The 18,971-nt window shown below is 40.0% G+C and overlaps 1 protein-coding gene across 2 annotated transcripts in view; it reads right to left on the bottom strand.

Annotated features, from left to right (window-relative positions):
* The window catches only part of cadm4 (cell adhesion molecule 4), a 282,802-nt gene that overhangs the window by 56,570 nt on the left and 207,261 nt on the right, over positions 1–18,971 (bottom strand). For both annotated transcript variants that reach the window (XM_037536670.1, XM_017702047.2), the window contains exon 2: positions 4,817–4,963. In XM_037536670.1, coding sequence (XP_037392567.1) covers positions 4,817–4,963 — 147 coding nt within the window. The remainder of the gene's footprint in view (positions 1–4,816; positions 4,964–18,971) is intronic.

An 18,971-nucleotide genomic window follows, 5' to 3' on the forward strand; every position in this document is an offset into this window, starting at 1 on the left:
TACACTTTTTAAAATACCAAAATGAAAATGAGAATGTCCTAAATAAACAAAAATACCCTAAATTATTCAAAATAATACATAATTCTAAATGGAAAACATATATAATAAGTGCACTGTTCACTCACATGGCTGCTTTCTTTGCAACTGTGATGCTTTGTTTATGACTAGCTAAACGCACACCACAATGTTGCTTTTTGGCAACAAACATTTAACAATTTCTATGATTTTTTATATGGTAGTGAATGTAAAGTAAAATAATTTCACACTATAATAGATGTGAATTCTATTCTTGAACTGCTGAAATATTGTTTTGCTTCTGAGAGAAAATTGTCTGTGTCGCCCAAAAGCTGCACCATCCCCAAAAAAGTTTTACATATCTAAAAATGTCCAAAATATTCTAATGTGACCAAGTACAGACTTTTTCTTGTTTTTTTCAAACTCCTCTTTAGGTGCTAAACCTTTCATAATCAGTAAATACATATCATTTTATTGTAAAATGAGGAAAAGGAGTTTGTTGCCCTGAAGCAACATCATGCAATAGAGGGTTAAAGTAACCAACAACCAATTTGGACCAGGCTAAAAACATGGAATAAGACTACTAGATGCTGTTGCCAAACCAATTTAATGCTTCCAGGTGTGCTTTGTGATACAATTAAGCACTTAACATCCTACTATGCTTTGTGTGGCACCTATAAAAATGCAGAACAGGCCCTTGATTTTAGATCCCAATGGCAGGAAGAAAAGATGTGTAAATTTTAAAGAGGGTTCATTATAGGGCCATAAAACCTGCTAACTGGCTTGAGTTTCAATAGGAACATTAATTAAAGTGAGAGACCCAAATGCATTTAAATCTATTGGAAAGACACAATCTATGGACAAAAGTATTGGGACACCTACACATTACACCTACTTTTATGTAGGTGTTTTATGGAGCTTTTATGGCATCCTATTCTAAATCAATAGGTATTATGAAGTTGGTTCCCCCTTTGCAACTATGGGGTTGAGGTCAGAGCTTTGTGCGGGCCAGTCAAGTTCTTCCACACCAAATTCGCAGTCATGCCTTTATGGACCTTGCTTTGTACACTGGGGCTCAGTCATGCGGGAACAGAAAAGGTTCTTCCCCAAACTGTTCCCACAAAGTTGGAAGCGTACAGTTGTCCAAAATGTCTTGGTGTGCTGAAGCATTAAGATTTCCCTTCACTGGAACTAAGGGGTCTAGGCCAACCCTTGTGGTTCCTAAACGCTCCCAGTTTTCAATATTTCCACTCACAGTTGATTATAGAATATCTAGGAAGGAAGAAATTTTGCGAACTGACTTGGTGGAATCCCATTATAGTACCACACTCAAATTCTTTAGAACAATCCATTCTTTCTCAAGTATTTGTAAAGGCCAATTGCATGGCTAGGTGCTTGATTTTATACACCTGTGGCAATGGAACTGAACACCTGAATTCAATGATTAAGAGGTTTGTCCCAATACTTTTGTCCATATAATGTATCAGTAAATATGGTTGGTGCACATTCAAAGTATTAGTGCGAGGAAATCTGATGCATAGCTGTTCCTCAGGTGACTATCAGACTATCAATAAAAGCAGTCCATCCACAGCTACAAGTAGGAGAGTAAATGTGCTGGTGGCTCTTTTAAGCTGTGGGGTACATTTTTGTTGGAAGTGGTCTTTTCCAGGGTGACCACTACCCTACCCACAGAGCACATGGAGATAACTCATATGCTATGGCCTTCACAGTCACTAGATCTCAACTCAACTGAACATCTATGGGAGCTTTTGGTCGGACGAATTATATGGCACTCTGCATGCTTCCATCATCATAACACCAACCGAAGGAATATCTTTTGGGAGAATGCTGTTCCATCCATGAGAGTCTTTTAGTGGATGCTTGGAGTGGCCAGTGCCTTGCTCAATATCTGACTGGCCAACGGTGATGCCCAAATTTCTGCCACATCACTGACTTCCACCTCACTGTGGGGCGGGTGTTGTTGCTTATAAGATGAGGGTAGGTTTGCTTCCGGAGGGACAAGTCAATCTCTAGATCCACCATTGGTTCCATACCTCCAGTACAATTCTAGAGATTTGTAGAGTATATGCTAAGGTGCGTTGAAGCTCTTCTGATGGCTTATGGTGGCCAAACACCTTAAACGTAAGGTTGTTTTTACCTTTAATCTGTACGATACAATGTGGTATTCTATGTTAGGATTTTATTACATTGAGTTTATTTGAATCCCACAACCTATAATACTGATAAAATGTTAATGACTACTGTTAAAATGTTTAATGAATCTTGAATGCTGATTCTTACAGAACCTTAAGAGAAGAGATTGGGATCCCACAATGTAGCTCATTTCTTCTAATTTGATGAGAGTCACTGGCAAAATGAATGATAGTGACAGCAAGGAGGAAAAAAGCTGTGAGGCATTTATTTCTAAAAGGGTCTTTAAAAATAAATCCACAGTAATCAGTTTAAAGTAATGCAAAAAGACAAATGGTGACAATTTAAATGCATTTAAATGATGATAAAAGCTCACTGTCAGAAGGAGAAACTGTACAGACGTCTACGCTCCAACTCTAAATGCAACACTGCATTAAAATTGTAAATTGGTAGAGACATATGAAAATATATGTGTGTGTAGCGCATATATATAGGTACAATATGGAAAAGCATTGGCAATAGACTGGAGATAAGCCTAAAACCATCATGCTCAATGTTAAGCATTGGCTAGAGGGGTATAAACCTCTCAGTACTGGGCTGTGGAGCAGTGGAACTGCGTTCTCTGGAGTGATGAAGCTCCATCCAGTGCCTTTGGGATGTGCTGGAGTGATCCAGAACTGACCACCCAACATGAATACCTGACCTCACTTATGCACTTGTGGCAGAACACAATCAAGTGCTCACAGCAATCTTTCAATATATAGTGTAAAAACCTTCCCAGAAGAGTAGAGGCTGTTACTGCAGTACAGGGGAATCAGAGTTCCATTTTTTGTACCCTAATTTTCAGTAAAACACTGCTGCCTACATGTGTTGTATACACATAGTGGATCTGATTGGCCCGCATACCAACAAGCAAACCACAGCATATCACTGTTGTTAGAACAAACCTTGCATCTCCAAAATTCTAACTTTACAGGAAAAGGAAAAAACCTACTTTACTTTTAATTTAATTCAATAGAACCAGAGATTTTCCCAAGTCATTTTGGGCCGTTTCTTTTGGTTTCTTCATCATGAAATTTACACACAATGTAAAGGGCAAGAGGCGTTTTCAAATTATGTCAAAACCTGAAAAATGACAAAAATGAAGATATGTGGCAGCGATATGCTGGTTTAGCTGGTGACCATGCTGGTCTGTGTTATTTCTGATAACACATCATTTTCTGTGTTATTTAGGATGGATGGTAATATTATAACCTCTACACAGCAGAACTATCAAAAGTCATACTGGTTTAAAAATCCACCATCAACAACAATCTTGCAAGGTTACATTTCATTTCCCTCCACAGATTCAGACTGTTGCTTTGCTAATAGCTAGCCTTGCTAATACCCAGCTCACTCAGTAGGCTGATTAGCGCCAGGACCGAAGGCATTATAAGCAATCTTTTGCCCAAATTTCCCTTTACCCCAAACATGGCCGATAAGTTAAGACACGATTGGTGTCTGAAGTTTCCTTCTTTAGTTAGGTACTGGAGCTACCAGGCTAATGTAGCTAATAATGGAAGCTTAGCCATCGGATAGCACAGCGAAAACTGAATGCCTAAATCACTCACTTGCCTCAAACCTTGTCGAGTTGTTAACTGATGTTAAATATACTGGTTTCAGTGGTTTCTGGCATTGTGGGACACACTGCTATCTCCAAAGTACAAAATTCAGGCTTGAGGCTGTGGCTACTGTTTTTAGCGATGTGGCTCAATTTTATAGATAACTATGTTGTAAGCCTTATTGAGGCTTAATAATAATGATGAAAGTTTATCAGGGGGATGTCTGCGAGAAAAAAAAAAAGTAAAATGATAAAATTCATCCATCTGGACGGCGATAAAAAGTACAGGGGGTTTGAGTTTTGGGCTGCAAAATCTACCCACATGACATGGTTCTCCTCCTTCTAATGTTTTGCCAGTGTAGAGAAACTAAAGAAGTTCTACACCAAGATCAGGTTAATGCTTGAAAGGCTTCCAAGGCATCAACCGATTTGCCATACGGAAAATGGTTAATATGGATTTGTGCACTAGAAGATGAAATATAGTGGCTGAAAAGTACTTTTTCTGACACGGTGTGACATCTGCCTGGAAAATACCAAAATCACAAAGATTTGTGCGTGGACAGGACTAAATTTTCAGACAACTGCTGAGTTTGGTGAAAAACGGTAGATAATCGGGCCTTAAAAATGTTCTCAAAGAAGGAGGGAGTGAAAAACAACATATAGTTGTAACCACATAAGCAAGTTTTGAAATTAATTAACAACTACGTAGTTTGAGGCAAGCATGCGATCTCGACATGTAGTTTGCGCAATACTAAAGGTTAGTTGTTAGCAACATTAGCCGTTTAACTCCACTGCAAAACTAAATAAGCAAACTGAGGGTACCAAACATGCTTTAGCTGAGCAACTATGATTATCACTAATAGGAAGCAGTGTAATGAGTTTTTGCCTGAACTATTGTTAGCAACAGCTAAGGCTCACAAGATGTTCTGGACTGAATCCATGGCGTGGAACAAAGAGATGCTTAGGTAAATGAGTTCTGGGCAGCATCTCTCATGACCACTGTGTGATGTTCTGTAAAAGGGTTATGGTGAGTGGCTTTCTGCTGCTCACCTCGTGTCCCATTGAAGAAAAGCGTTTGCCTGCGCGGGTTCTGGATGACCACTATGGAGCCGTCATAGTTCTGGAGGCGACAGGAGATCTGTGCCGTCCCACCCTCCAAAACAGTCACGTTCTCCGCCTGCACCGCCTGTCCCCACGCTGAAAGAGAGAGAGGGAGAAAGCCTTTAATTACATGGTGGTTAGATCACTGCCATGATCATTATTCTTATCCATTAGCGCTAGCTGACAGTCTCCTCCTGTCCACCCAGCTCTGACTGACATGCCTCTCATGAGCCACTGCGGTAATGAGAGCTGCATCTCAGTGGGAATTAACTGCACCCAGCAGTCACTTCCAACCACTCTGCTTATCATAAGGTGTGCGCATAGCCAGACCACGGTTGCTAACGTCACACTTCGGCTAACTGGTGGCTGACACGCATCTCTAATGTGGTTGCTGGCGCATGCCGTTGGATGCTGCATTTGGCCACTTCACATCCTGGGCCTTCCAGGCTTTGCAGCACACCAAAGCTGGACCGCTGATGTTTATTTGGGCAGCGATCAGTGGAGGCAGGCTGCTGCGAGCACACGGCGCATCATTAGCCTCGCCTCAGACGTGAAGGCCCTGGACGTCTGTCTCCGGTGAAATGCAATTATCTGCAGCCCTGACAGAGGTCTCCCCAGGAAGGGTGATTCATCGCAGCAGCGTCACCAGCGTGGATCATGGGGCTAAATTTGTCACTGTTCGTTCTGATGAGGCCTGCTAGCATGATCCTGTATCCTAACCTGGGGGCTGAACAAGACTGACACCTTCTTTATATGTCTGTGGTGTAAGCTACATGCTGTGTGATGGATATGGTGGGAAACTGAAACTGAGTTTGGCCCGTTTTCCATGGGGAGTAGCAAAAAAAAGTGAGAGTTTTGTGGGATTGCAAGCGAGAGGCACTTGACTTGCGGAGCTAGGGGATAAAGTCTAAAGTAGCCAGAGAGGAACCCGCAGGGCCTTCTTTGAAAGTCTAATGATGTCTATTTCTATTTTTATTCAATAGAATCATGGTTGTATTTAAAGTCCCCATGTATTACAGTACTACTCTTGTTAAGTTTGTTAAGTTTTGGATGGAAATAAAAGGTCTACATTCTTGAAACACCTGGTGGAAAACTGGATAATCAAGAATCGATATCTAGGTGGCTATTGCTTAGCAAGCTTTCCTACTGAATTTGACTTCATGACCTGCAAGATTGAACCTTCAGCATAATTATAAAGTGACAAAGGAATCAACCAATAACAATTTGATTTCTCAATTTAGTGTGAAAAAAAGTGTCACTCTTCAGAGAATTCTAGATAGTACCATGAATACATGGGGCAGCCTAATCGAGTTGATGGCAGCTGTATACCAGTGCTTATATTGAAACTGCTACAAAGTAAAATATATCATCACTGTCAGACCAAAACTTGTATACTCAAAATGACAACTTTACAGGAGAAGGAAAAACACTATTAACATTGTAACTAATGTAAACTCACATTTTCCCAAGTAATTTTCAACCATTTCTGTTGGTCCATTCGTCATGAAATTTTGACACAAAATATAATCAGAGCTTTTAAATATGCAAAAACAAAAATTAAAAACACAATGCTACTCTATGCTTAGCAAGGTAATTAGCCTAACAATTAAAAACCCATTCACAATAAAACAGATAAAAGGAAAAAAAAAGAGTCATTTTGCACAACTAACTCGTTAAGATGTAAACAAAGTTGTTCAGAGTAGTGAACAGCTCTGTTCTAGATAAACTTATCAAGTCTGAATTGCTTGCAGTGGAGGTGATAGGAACTAGACTTCTAAGTTCTTCTAAAAGTTACCTCACAGGAATTTCCTGATTCCTGAGAACTTGTTATACAATACATTTGAGGAGGTTTTAGTCTATTAAACAAACTTTTCAATCCATTCATTGTAAGGATAATTGAAAAAGAAGAAGCTGCATTTCCCAGATTGACCACTATTTTACCATCATTGTCACATATAAAACTCAAAACTCACTTTAGCATCACTGGTCATTTTGAATAGTATATAAACTGTCTTTATATGCACTGTAGACACTGGGACTCCTGGTTCAATTCACCACCACTGTAAAGAGATAAGTTGGTTTCTCCACAATGCACAATTTCACATCATAACAAGCAAGTTTGAAAAATGAAAATAAAGATAATTTATTTGACCTGTAAGATATTCATTTGCATCCGATGTTGCCCTTTAAACAGTGAGCCAAAAGGTGAGGGGAGCACTGCGAAATACCCTCGCCGGCTGAACTGCAATCTATATAATAAGGTCTAAATAAAAAGGTCTAAGTAAGGTATTCTAGGCCTCAAACTCTTGCTATGTCTGCTGTAGCTCCCACCCAAATGCCCGAGCTAATTAGCTCATGTCTGGAGTCGTAAGGGCCAATTAATCAGTTAACTACTGTGAAGCAGCACATAGTTGGGACAACTTGAACAGGGCACACACACAGTCAAATACCCCTGGCAGGATGAGCATATTGTGGCGCACCTGTTATCTTCCACACCAGTTGGTGTTTTCTTCGATTGTAGTCTCTAGATATCTCCAATGTTGCACAAGCAGCAATATCCACAGTACTGAACGAGCACCTGCAATCCTGAGGTAAGTACAGCTCATGAACACTGTAAGAGTTAGTGTAAAGTCTGCACTGTGGGTGCTCTGCTGCATCTGTATCATGCATTTAACATAGACAAGACCCAGTGGCTTCTATTATAAGCAGTGCTTGAGTCAACAGGTTTTTACTACAGAGAAATGCATTTAACTGGGGTGGCAACTATTCTTCTTATTTATTCATAATGCTTTTTATATGCATAACATAAACAAATTTCATAGAAAAATTCTAATTTTACTTTTGCCCAATATGGCAACCTGAAGAGATCGGTCGTGCTGCTTGAATGTGTCAGTGATGACCAGTGGTGAAGAGCAGAGAAGATGTCTTTTAAACCACTGTCTTAAAAAGTTAAACAAGCTTTTGGTTGAGTCCCATCAAGAGTTAACATTGGTGTTGCTTTCCACCAATGGAGAAAGCTCTTAGCGAGTAAAGCGATGAAGTTCGATGCTGAACTTGCAACAGTTCTTCTAGACTAGTAATGGGGAGGGAAAGTGTATTACAATAGGGGTGGACACCACAACTTTCTAGTGATATGTTGCCCCTTGTTTTTTTTGGAGTGTGAAGTATGAATGGTTGACTATAAAGAAATGTACTGACTCATTTTTGTAGTGGTGATAGGAATGAGGGGTCACCATGTGAGAGGAACCAGGGGTCATCAACACCCAAACAGCCATTTTTATTTATTGTTCAATACAACTAGTGAACCTACACATCTTCTGAGTTATTATATGTAATGATGATGATGCTGAAATATTGGGTAAACCTGAAAAAACATGTTTCCTTTGGAGACTATTTTTCTTTACAATGACCTTCAAGTGCTGCATCCCAGAGACGTAGTTATCCATTTTTCAGAACATATTTCTAAGGAGATTAAATGTAAGATAACACACTTGCATAATAAATAAACTACCAGATTTAATTTTAAATCTCGCTGACTTTCCAGTTACACCTGGCTCAGCAGCAAATAATCTTGGCGTCATAATTGATTCAGATTTATCATTCAATCAACACATAGGCAGCATCACTAGAACAGCTTTTTTACATCTTCGCAACATTGCCAAGGTAAGAAATGCCATATCCCTGCATGATGCAGAAACACTAGTACATGCCTTTATTACTTCTAGGCTAGACTACTGTAATGCACTACTGTCAGGATGTATGAGCAGGAGTCTAAGCAAACTTCAACTAGTCCAAAATGCTGCAGCCAGGGTGTCACTAAAACTAGAAAATTTGATCATATCAGTCCAGTGCTATCATCACTTCATTGGCTGCCTGTTAAATTCTGTATTGATTATAAAATTCTTTTATTGACATATAAAGCCCTACATGGGCTCGCTCCTGAGTACCTGCAAGACCTTATTTCCTATTACGAGCCATCAGGACTACTCAGATCACAGCGTGTTGACTTATTAATAGTTCCTAGAATTCATAAGGCTGCAGTTGGGGGAAGAGCTTTTTCTTATAAAGCCCCCAAACCCTGGAATGATCTTCCAGAAAGTGTTTGGGACAAACTTTAAAACTAGGCTGAAAACTCACTTGTTCGGTTTAGCTTTTGGTAGGTAATGTTCCCCCTTAGATAAAGGCAGTAGATCCAGGGGTCCATGGACACAGGGAATTATAGTAAACTGAGACGCTGGTGCTGGTGTCCCGCTGTTCACACTCGGTCACTCAGGTTTGTGGACGGTGGAGCGGAGGGATGCCAAACTGTTTCAGAGTGCTCTTGTGTCTGTGTGTCCTTCTGGTTCTCTCCTTTTAGTTAAGCTGTCATAGTCAGATCTGCCGGAGTCATTAGCCACACTCTGGAAATGTTCACATTCCCTGTTTTACGTACAAACAGACAGAATAAAACTAATTCCCTCTCCCTGCCTTTTTTCAGAGTATACAACCACCCACATGTCCGGCCAGACACTGAAGGATGACTGGCTGTCATGCCCTCCTGCTACCCACTTCACCTACCTTGGAGTAGCTGCCCACCCTATGCCGATGTTTTCATAGACTCCTAGCTATTACTACTACAGATACTACTGCTATTAATATTACTAGTATAATCACTTGTAGGTAGTTTGAGCAGAGGAGGATGGGTCCCCCCTGGTGAGCCTTGTTCCTCCCTGTAACGGGGAGTGAGGAGGCGGCGCATGTGCTGAGATAAGCGAGATTTATTAGGGGCAAATCCAGGGTCGTGGTCAAAACAGTCCAGGTTCATATAGCCTACACGGACAGATCGGGGGACAGACATGACAAGAACCAGAATCAACACAACAAAGGGAGACCAAGACATCAAACAAAGACCGGCAAACACAGGGCTTAAGTATACAGGGAAAACAAGGGACAGGTGAAAACAATCAGGGGCGGAGTTACAAAACGAGGGGCAGGACTACCAAAACAAACGCACATGGACTAAACCAAAACACGAACACATGGACAGGACTGGGAGGGGCCAATCGTGACACCCCCAAGGTTTCTTCCTCAGTTCTGAGGGAGTTTTTCCTTGCCACTGTCGCCCCTGGCTTGCTCATGGGGGGGGGGGTTTACATTCTTGTTAAAACTCTGTCTTTTCTGGAATTTTGTGAAGCTGCTTTGTGACAACATCTGTTGTAAAAAGCGTTATACAGATACATTTGATTTGATTTGAAGTGTTAATGCTAAGACACTGAATTAGGGCCGGTTGACATAGCCAGCATAGCTATGATGCTGAATTAGTGCTGAAAAAATATAACTTATCCTTATTATTAGAAGTCCTTTCCTTGTGTTACTTTGTGTGGTGAACCATCTGCTAGCTAACATTAGTTAGTTACTGAAATATATCTAGCTAAACACGTATTCAGTTAATTCTGTGAAGCTGCTTTGTGACAACATCCATTGTAAAAAGCGCTATACAAATAAATTTGATTTGATTTGCATAATGCTGCTGTCGAATGAAAACCTTGTATCTCCATTTTTGTTTCTTTTCAATTTTTAAATTTGAAAAAATAATTTGAAAGTGCCTGTTGCCCTTTACATTGTGTATACATTTCATGATGAATGGACAAAAAAAGAAACCTAAATAAACCCAAAGAAGCCCAAAATTACTTGAAAAAATTCTGGTTCCACTGACTTACATTAAAGCTAAAGTAGGTTTTTTCCTTTTACTGTAAAGTTATTTTGGAGATATAAGGTTTTCACCCAACAACAGCAATAAGGAAATAGGAGTTCAAAAACAAGCAAAACATTCAGATGAAATGGAATTCCTAACAACCACCCGCAAGGCCTTGTAGAACATCAAAATGGCCACCATCAAATAAACAGTACTCAAAGGTGCAATTTGTGAGATTTTAGTTTAAAACATTTTAAAATTAACTACAATTACCAACGAAATGTGAAGAAATACGTTTTGATGTTATGTCAAAGAAATCTATGTATCGCATTGCAGAGAGATCTATTTAAGTTAGCACGCTAATCGGTTAGCCCTGGCCTTTCTCGTAATACTGCCCTATACCTCAGGAAGCGATAGTGAAGAAGTAGCACTGCCCCAAAGGTGTATTCTAACCTCTTTTCAATCTTGTTGAAGGTACCAATCCAGATTATACAATTTAAGGACAGGTAACAAATGAATGAAACTGTAAACACAATGATGACTGAAGCAAAGAAAAGAAGTGACATAAATAGAACCAAGCAACAGTTAAGACTGGTGTTGCTTTCCACCATTGGAGACAGCTGGGATGCAACATTTCTTCGAGACTGGTAAGGAGGAGGCACTGTGCATTACAATAGGGGTGTGGTGCATTACACCACAATTTTCTGGTGATATGTTTGCCCCCTGCGTCATCTTACATATTGTTCCTTCAAAGCTTTCATCTTAGAGAGGAAAATCAAGCTGCACTTTTGCTTCAGATATGTTTCTGTACATCCTTCCACTGTGTGAAGATACCGCAGCGCTATGGGGCTAAAAGGATGTATAACTGTCTGAAGCCTTTTTCTATAAGGGCTCCCCAGTGGTGCAACTGTCTAAGCACTGGCACTATCATCAGGGATTGTTTGATCCTTGGTGAAGCTACAGCAATCTATGGCTGGGAGTCCAAAAGAGCACAATTGTGCACGATCTCTTGATGGATAGATTGGCCCTCTCTTCCCCACCACTCAGCCCGATGCTAGTCAGTGCTAGGCATCTGTTAGCTGGCACTGGCACTTTCCTCCAAGCGTGTTCTGCTGTCCAATAACTTTGCATGAGCAGCAGTCTGAAAAGATGCGGTGGTGCTTCACAGGACTCGGAGGAAGCCTATGCTGGCCTTCACCCTCCTACTGCTGGTGGTATTGTGAGATTGTGGGAATTTTAACTAGTGGGTGAAACTGGATATAAGAAAACTGGGTAAAAATCCAAAAAAAAGAAAAGAAAAATGGTTATATAAAGTTGGTTTAAGTAAAGGCAATGGTTCTATTTGGAACCTTGAATACTCAATAAATAATTTGAATGCATTAATGATTCCTCGCCTGGTCAAATAGTTCTTCTCTGTGACAGAAAACCAGTTGAATATCGTGCTTTAAATAACCCTTTTGAAAATGTTTCTATATATTATCAAAAGGGGTTCCACTATTGTTACAAATGAAAGATCCCTTTTTCAGTACTATATAGAGGCTTTTTTGCCTAGCATGTAGACATTTGCAAATCAAAGACTTACATTTAGAGGTGTGGAAAATTTTCAGACTTTTTCTGAAACATCTGAAAGCAAGTCTCCTGAAAAGAATAAAGGCAAATGGTGGACACCCTGAAAACCACCGATTGGCTCCTATTAAAAGTGAATTTAAAGCCAGTGGGATTTCAGATCATTTCTAAGTACAAGATAATGAATTTAAATGATCATCTGTGGTAAATGACTGTACAATACAAGTGTGTCAGATAAAGATTTATTTGGAATATTCCACTAATTCATTTCTGGGGATTTTGTAATGCACTCCCAGAGATGGCGATGGAGAGCTAATACCTTGACATGTAATGCTGAGTTAAAGTTTATGCTGCCTTCAATGAATGTCTCCTTGTAGAATGACAGAGCAAAATGACAGGAGAGGAATAAAGGAAAATGAGGGGAAGTGAGGAATATCACCTATAGCAAGGAGATATTTGGCTGGGTGAAAGCGGCACCATTTATTGGCCTTCTCATCTGACTTCATTTAAATTTAATTTAGTCCGACTTAATCAGGTTTAGAGCGTCTGTGCTCCATTCAGCAGAGAAGGGTGCGCGGGTTAATAAAACATTGACAGGCGAGGTATTGAGCCGACATAAAAAAAAAGAGTGAAGAAAAATGGGGGGGATGAAAAGAGGTACTGTGACAGAATATATCCTCAATTCTTTTCTTTAACAGCCACTATTGTAATTCAACCATTATTACTTCTGTTCCTCGCATCAATATTGTGATTCATATCTGAGCGATCGGCAATGCCGTCACTATTCCAATTATTATTCTAATGACTGTTATTAGTCAGCACTTTGGCGCCTACACACTCAGCCGCCATTGTTTTAATGGGCCTTAATTGTTCTAGCGGCGCTATACATCAAGCGAAGGCCTGGGAAACGCAGGGATAGCAATGAAAGACTTCAAAAACACCCGGCGGAGCTTGAACAAACGTCGCGAAATTGGTGGCAAAAAAGTGGCTAAATGCGCTCGACGGAGGAGTGAAACAAAACACAGCTAATTGAGAGTCCGCTGAATGGCGTCCAGCTGCCTCCTCTTCATGGAAATGGCTGAAATGAAGGAGCAAAACAAACGACTTGAAAAGGAAGAGGGGGAGCGCATCACGATGCCAATCCTCCGAAACTAAGTGCCAGCTCATGATGGAAAAGAGACAGAGAGAGAGGGGGGGATGGAGAAAGATGCTAAAAGTCTTTGCCACACATCAGAAGACTGATGGCTTTTGAGTTTTCACAGCTGTGAGATTTACCAGTTTGGTCTCGTCAGAAAACTTTAGGCAGGAACAGTTGGTGAGAACTGTACTTTTACTACTGACAAATTTTTTTGTATTTCAATTTAGGCTCTGAATGTTAGGCTCAACAATAAACGATTCGCCACCCGGGAACCTATATGAGATACACTATGTGGCCAAAAGTATGTGGACACATGACCCAAGCACGTGGTTTGTTGGGTCATCTCATTCCATTCCTGAACTATGGTCATTAATATGAGTTGCCACTCCCTTTTGTAGCTACAACGTCGTCCACTCTTAAAAGAGCGTTTTGAAGTCAGGTACTACTATTAGCACTGCTGTCGCTTCCAGAAGCACTCTGTAGTGAGTGATGCAACAAAGGATAGGTGATTTTTACATGCCACATGCTTTTTTTTACATGCTTAAGGGCCCATGGCAAACTTATGGCTTATGGCAACGGTGGCATCCTATGACTATCCTAAGCTCTTGGGTACGACCCATTCTACTTTCAGTGTTTCAGTGTCCACACACTTTTGGCCATATAATGTACATACTACCACTGAATACTACACGTTTTCCCCAACCTGTCTAGCAGATCAGCCTAACGGAGGCATGTTCGCTCACTGACTGACAGACTGAGAATGTATTCCCTCATGTTTTACTCTAGCTAACTACCCAGCTGGCAGGCAGTGTACCAGGTTAGCTTTGTTTTGTTATTTTATGCGGTGTGTGTCCTTGCTTGAAATATGTGTCAAATCTAATTTTGTCGACAACATTTTGGCTGTTTCTTTTCTGTAGTTAATGATTTTATGACTTATTTTTTAAGTTGCATTTTTAAAACCTTTTAAAGATGGTTAGCAAGCTAGCGATTCCTGCTCATACATCCTGACAGTAGTGCATTACAGTAGTCTAGCCTAGAAGTAATAAAGGCATGTACTAGTGTTTCTGCATCATGCAGGGATAGGGCATTTCTTATCTTGGCAATGTTGCGAAGATGTAGAAAAGCTGTTCTAGTGATGCTGCCTATGTGTTGATCGAATGATAAATCTGAATCAATTATGACGCCAAGATTTTTTGCTGCTGAGCCAGGTGTAACTGGAAAGTCAGCGAGATTTAAAATGAAATCTGGTAGTTTATTTCTTGCCAATTTTGGACCCAGAAGGAGAACCTCTGTTTTGTTACTGTTTAGTAGGAGGAGGTTCCGTAACATCCAGCATTTCACATCTTTTACACAGTCCTCCATTTTCTTTAATCTGTATTTGTCATAAGGCTTGGCTGATATGTACAGTTGCGTATCGTCTGCATAACAATGAAAGTTAATGTCATGCTTACTTATAACGGTAATATGTATAGAGTAAATAATAAAGGTCCTAAAATAGAGCCTTGCGGAACTCCAAATCTTACTTTTGAATAATTGGAAGATAAATACACTGACAAACTGATAACGTTCTGTTAGGTAAGACTGGAACCATGATAGGGCTGTCCCTGTGATTCCAACCATGTTTTCTAACCTTTCTAGGAGAATATTGTGGTCTATTGTATCGAAAGCTGTGCTGAGGTCAAGTAGCACTAACAGGGATACGTAGCCTTGATCAGAGGCAAGAAGAAGATCATTAGTTATCTTAACTAGAGCTGTCTCAGTGCTGTGATGTGGCCTGAATCCTAATTGGAATTTTTTCTATATATGGTTCTTATGTAGATATGAAGTTGTTGGGCCGCAGCTTTTTCTAAGATCTTAGATATAAATGGTATGTTAGAAATAGGCCTGTAATTAGGCAATATGCTAACATCAAGATTTGGTTTCTTGATCAGAGGTTTGATAACTGCTAGTTTAAAAGCTTTGGGAACATAGCCCAGGCTATGACTGGCAGTACTTCTTTGAGTAATTTTGAGAGAATTGTATTGAGTATGCAGGTTGTGCAATTTGCAGAGGAGATAATTTTCTCTAGCTCTAGCTGTGGGAGTGGGTAAAAAGTTTCCAGCCTTTTTTCTACAACAGTGTTTTGTTCTACATCAGCCAAGTCAGATGACAGCCAAGTTGGATTTAATACTGTGGGGTGAAGTTGTTGTCTAATATTTTCAATTTTATTATTAAAGAAGTCCATAAAAACTTCATTGGTGAGAGTTGCTGGGATTTCTGGTTCAGTACCTGCCTGATTTTTTGTGATTCGGGAAATCACAATAAAACAGAACTCTAGGATGATATTTATTGTTCTCGATCAGCGAGGCCAGATATGCTGAGCGAGCTTCAGTGAGAGCATTTCTATACTCTATAAGGCCGTCCTTCCAGGCAGTGTGGAACACTTCCAACTTGGTTTGTCACCATTTACGCTCTAGTTTCCGAACTGTTTGTTTTAAGGTACGGGTTGTATCATTGTACTATGGGGAGAGCTTTTTCTGCCTTATTCTTTTTATTTTAAGTGGCGCCACATTTTCTAAAGTGGATCGGAAGGTATTTTCTAAATAATCGGTTAGTAAATCTAGTTCCATTGGGTCTGATGGAGTGAAGACTGGCGTTGATAGTTCTGGCAGATTTTCTATAAATTGTTGGGCAGTAAAAGGTTTTATTGAGCGCTTTGTAGAATAGCAAGGGGACGTACATATATTATGGTTAAGTCGTAGCTCATATGAAATTAGGTAATGGTCGGAGATTGCTGAGGTTTGTGGTAGGACATTAAGCCTCTCTATGTTAAGTCCTAGTGTCAAAACTAAATCTAACGTGTGACGACAGTAAGTGTAGGCCCTGTTACATTTTGGGTAAAACCAACAGAGTCTAGAATTGAAGTAAATGCCTTTTTTAGTGGGTTGTCTACCTTCTCAAAGTGAATATTAAAATCTCCTACAATTATTAGTTTATTGTTGCACACAGCCAGGTTTGCAGCAAAATCACTAAATTCTTTTAAAAATTCAGAGTAGGGCCTTGGTGGCCTGTAAATGTTAAATAATGAAAATGCATTCTTTTTTGTGACCGGGTTTGTAACATGAATGGAAAGGACCTCAAAGGAAGTAAAAGTGTCACATTGTTTCTGACTAATATCTGGAGTATTTTGGTAGATCACACAGACTCCACCTCCTGATAATCTTGGCCTATGTGCATAATTATAGCCTAAAGGGGTGGCTTCATTTAAAGCTGAATATTCATCTGGTCTCACCCATGTTTCAGTGAGACAGAAAATGTTGAATGTATGAACACTTATCTGGCTTCTTTCTGTATCAGCTGGCAAAAAAATCAAACAGCCGGCACACATTGACAAGTCTGTGCAATCTTTATAAAACCCTGGATGTGGTTTGAGCAAGTCTGAGTCCGTATTTACTAAAAAGATTTGACTACTGACTCTAGGCCAAAGGTAAATTTGGGCACCAAACATGTCTTGGCTGATCAACGACTCTTTATCCTATTCTATTCTTTATCCTATCCTATCCTATTGTAGACCAGAAATAGCAGACTAGAACCTAACACATCTCGTTCTCTGTGCTGATAGATGATCAAAAAGAACTTCCACTGCAGTTTTACAGGGAACTCAATACTTGAGAAGTGTTTCACCTGATACTTTTCTTCTCCTTTTTATTTCATTTTTTTTTTTGCCAGGTTACTTTTTCTCCTGCTCAAGTCATTACTTCACTGAAATAACAAGACTTATACTTGAGGTTGTATTTATCCTCCTCTCGTTGTCAGCGGGGCAATCGGAAAGACAGACCTTGAGGGAGATGGATTAATCTTGACCCCATTAAAATCAGGCCGTATAAAATAGGCCCACTCAACATCCTCAGAATGAGATTGAATGGGAAGGTGAAGGAATCGATGTGGGGCCATGTCGAAGCTATGAAAAGAAGATAAATAAAATACCAAAAATATATAATTCTCAGTTGCACTCATTATCTTGACCAGGCGGGGGCAGCGCATTAACAGTCAAATGAAGAAAAAAAAAAAAAACACGCTCTCAAAAAATATGTTAATGTCCCCTCGTCGGCCGAAAACCAGCCCTAATTTACTGGGCTCTGGTTCAAGAGAGAAGGGGCTATCATTTCCAAATGAACAAATAAATAAATAAAGGCATATGGGTAGAATAAACAAGGCTGTATAGCAGGACTGGTAACGGTGTAACGGTCTCTAGGATGCAGCGGTGAGTTATGGGAGATGTAGGCGAGCTGGATTTACAGAGCTTGGGAGGGGGCCAGGTACAGAGCTGGCATTTGGGTTGCACTAAATCCATAGCAGCACTACCCAGCTCAGGATTAGCTAGCTGAGTTACAGCCTCCAAGCTACAGGAAGCCCACACAGCGCAGACACACACACACACACACACACACACACACACACACACACACACACACACACACACACACACACACACACACACACACACACACACACACACAATCACTACCGAGGCAAATCCAGTGCATGAGTGAAGGGGGGGAACTCGCTGAGAGCCTGATGTACTGAGCCTTTTGTGTTCCGTTTTAGACATGAATCAGACACAGTCTGCCCACGTTTTAAGTACAATACTGTGCAAAAGCCAGAGACCACCCCTCTTTATTTAATCTCCTGTCAAAACAGCCATAAAATGCAAATTATTCATTCAGTGTTAAGAAAAAAGAAGAAAGCATATTGAACAGAAAATTACAGAAGCCTCAACAGCTTCCAATATGCAAAATGTTGGTTATATTTTCTGCTTCTCATGATCAAGCAATCCTGAACACACTCAGGGATACTGATGTCTGGACTCTGGGGTGGTCAGTCCATTCTCACAGTGCTTTCAGATCTGAAACAGCTTGATTTTCTCCTCCCTCTGAAAGATGAAGGCTTTGCTGTTTATCTGATGGGAACAGTGTTGGTGTCTACCAGGTCTTCCAGGTGGTTGTTAGGAATCCAATTTTCTCTACATCTCTGAGCTCCAGTTTTGGAAACTCTTATTTTTTTTCACCTCTGTTCCTTTTACTTTCCTTTTTTTCTTGACGCAAGTAGATGACCGTATATCTAATCTCCTCAGAAACATCTCCTGAAAAATGAATAACTTCTACACTTTTTGAACAAAGAGTTTTACCCTGAGTTTTATATAGAACCGTTTAATGCTTGAATGGAACTTTTCATGGTGATGTGGTGATGGAGAAAGTGCTGATCCTAAAGAAAAGTATCTCCAAAAGAGTATGTTTACAAGAGAGAGTAAAAACACTCTTACTTTTCAATGTAAGTTATTGTATGTTGGTCCACTCATCATGAAATGTTCACATAATGTAAAAGGACAGCTGCCATGTTCAAATGATGAAGAAAAGTAAAAATAATAGTAATAAAATGTTTTTCTTTGGAAGGCAACAATATGGCTCTAAAAAGAACTTTTTTGAAATGGTTCTATGTAGCACCAAAAAAGGTTAATCTATTGTTATGCCAAGCTTGAAACAATAGAAAAAGCCCTTTTTGGCGCTATATATTTTCCAAAAGGTTCTATATAGAACCACGTACAACAGCTCTGTTTATTATTAGAGCGAGACAAAGGTGCATAGGTGAGATGTGTTGCTTTTCGACTGTTTACAGGTTTTAACTTCTGTTTGGCGCTGCTGCCAGAGTAACTGAATGATGGCACACGTGCAAGAAAAGAACACATG

The sequence above is a fragment of the Pygocentrus nattereri genome, chromosome 3 (genome assembly GCF_015220715.1).
Source record: "Pygocentrus nattereri isolate fPygNat1 chromosome 3, fPygNat1.pri, whole genome shotgun sequence".
Lineage (NCBI taxonomy): Eukaryota > Metazoa > Chordata > Actinopteri > Characiformes > Serrasalmidae > Pygocentrus > Pygocentrus nattereri.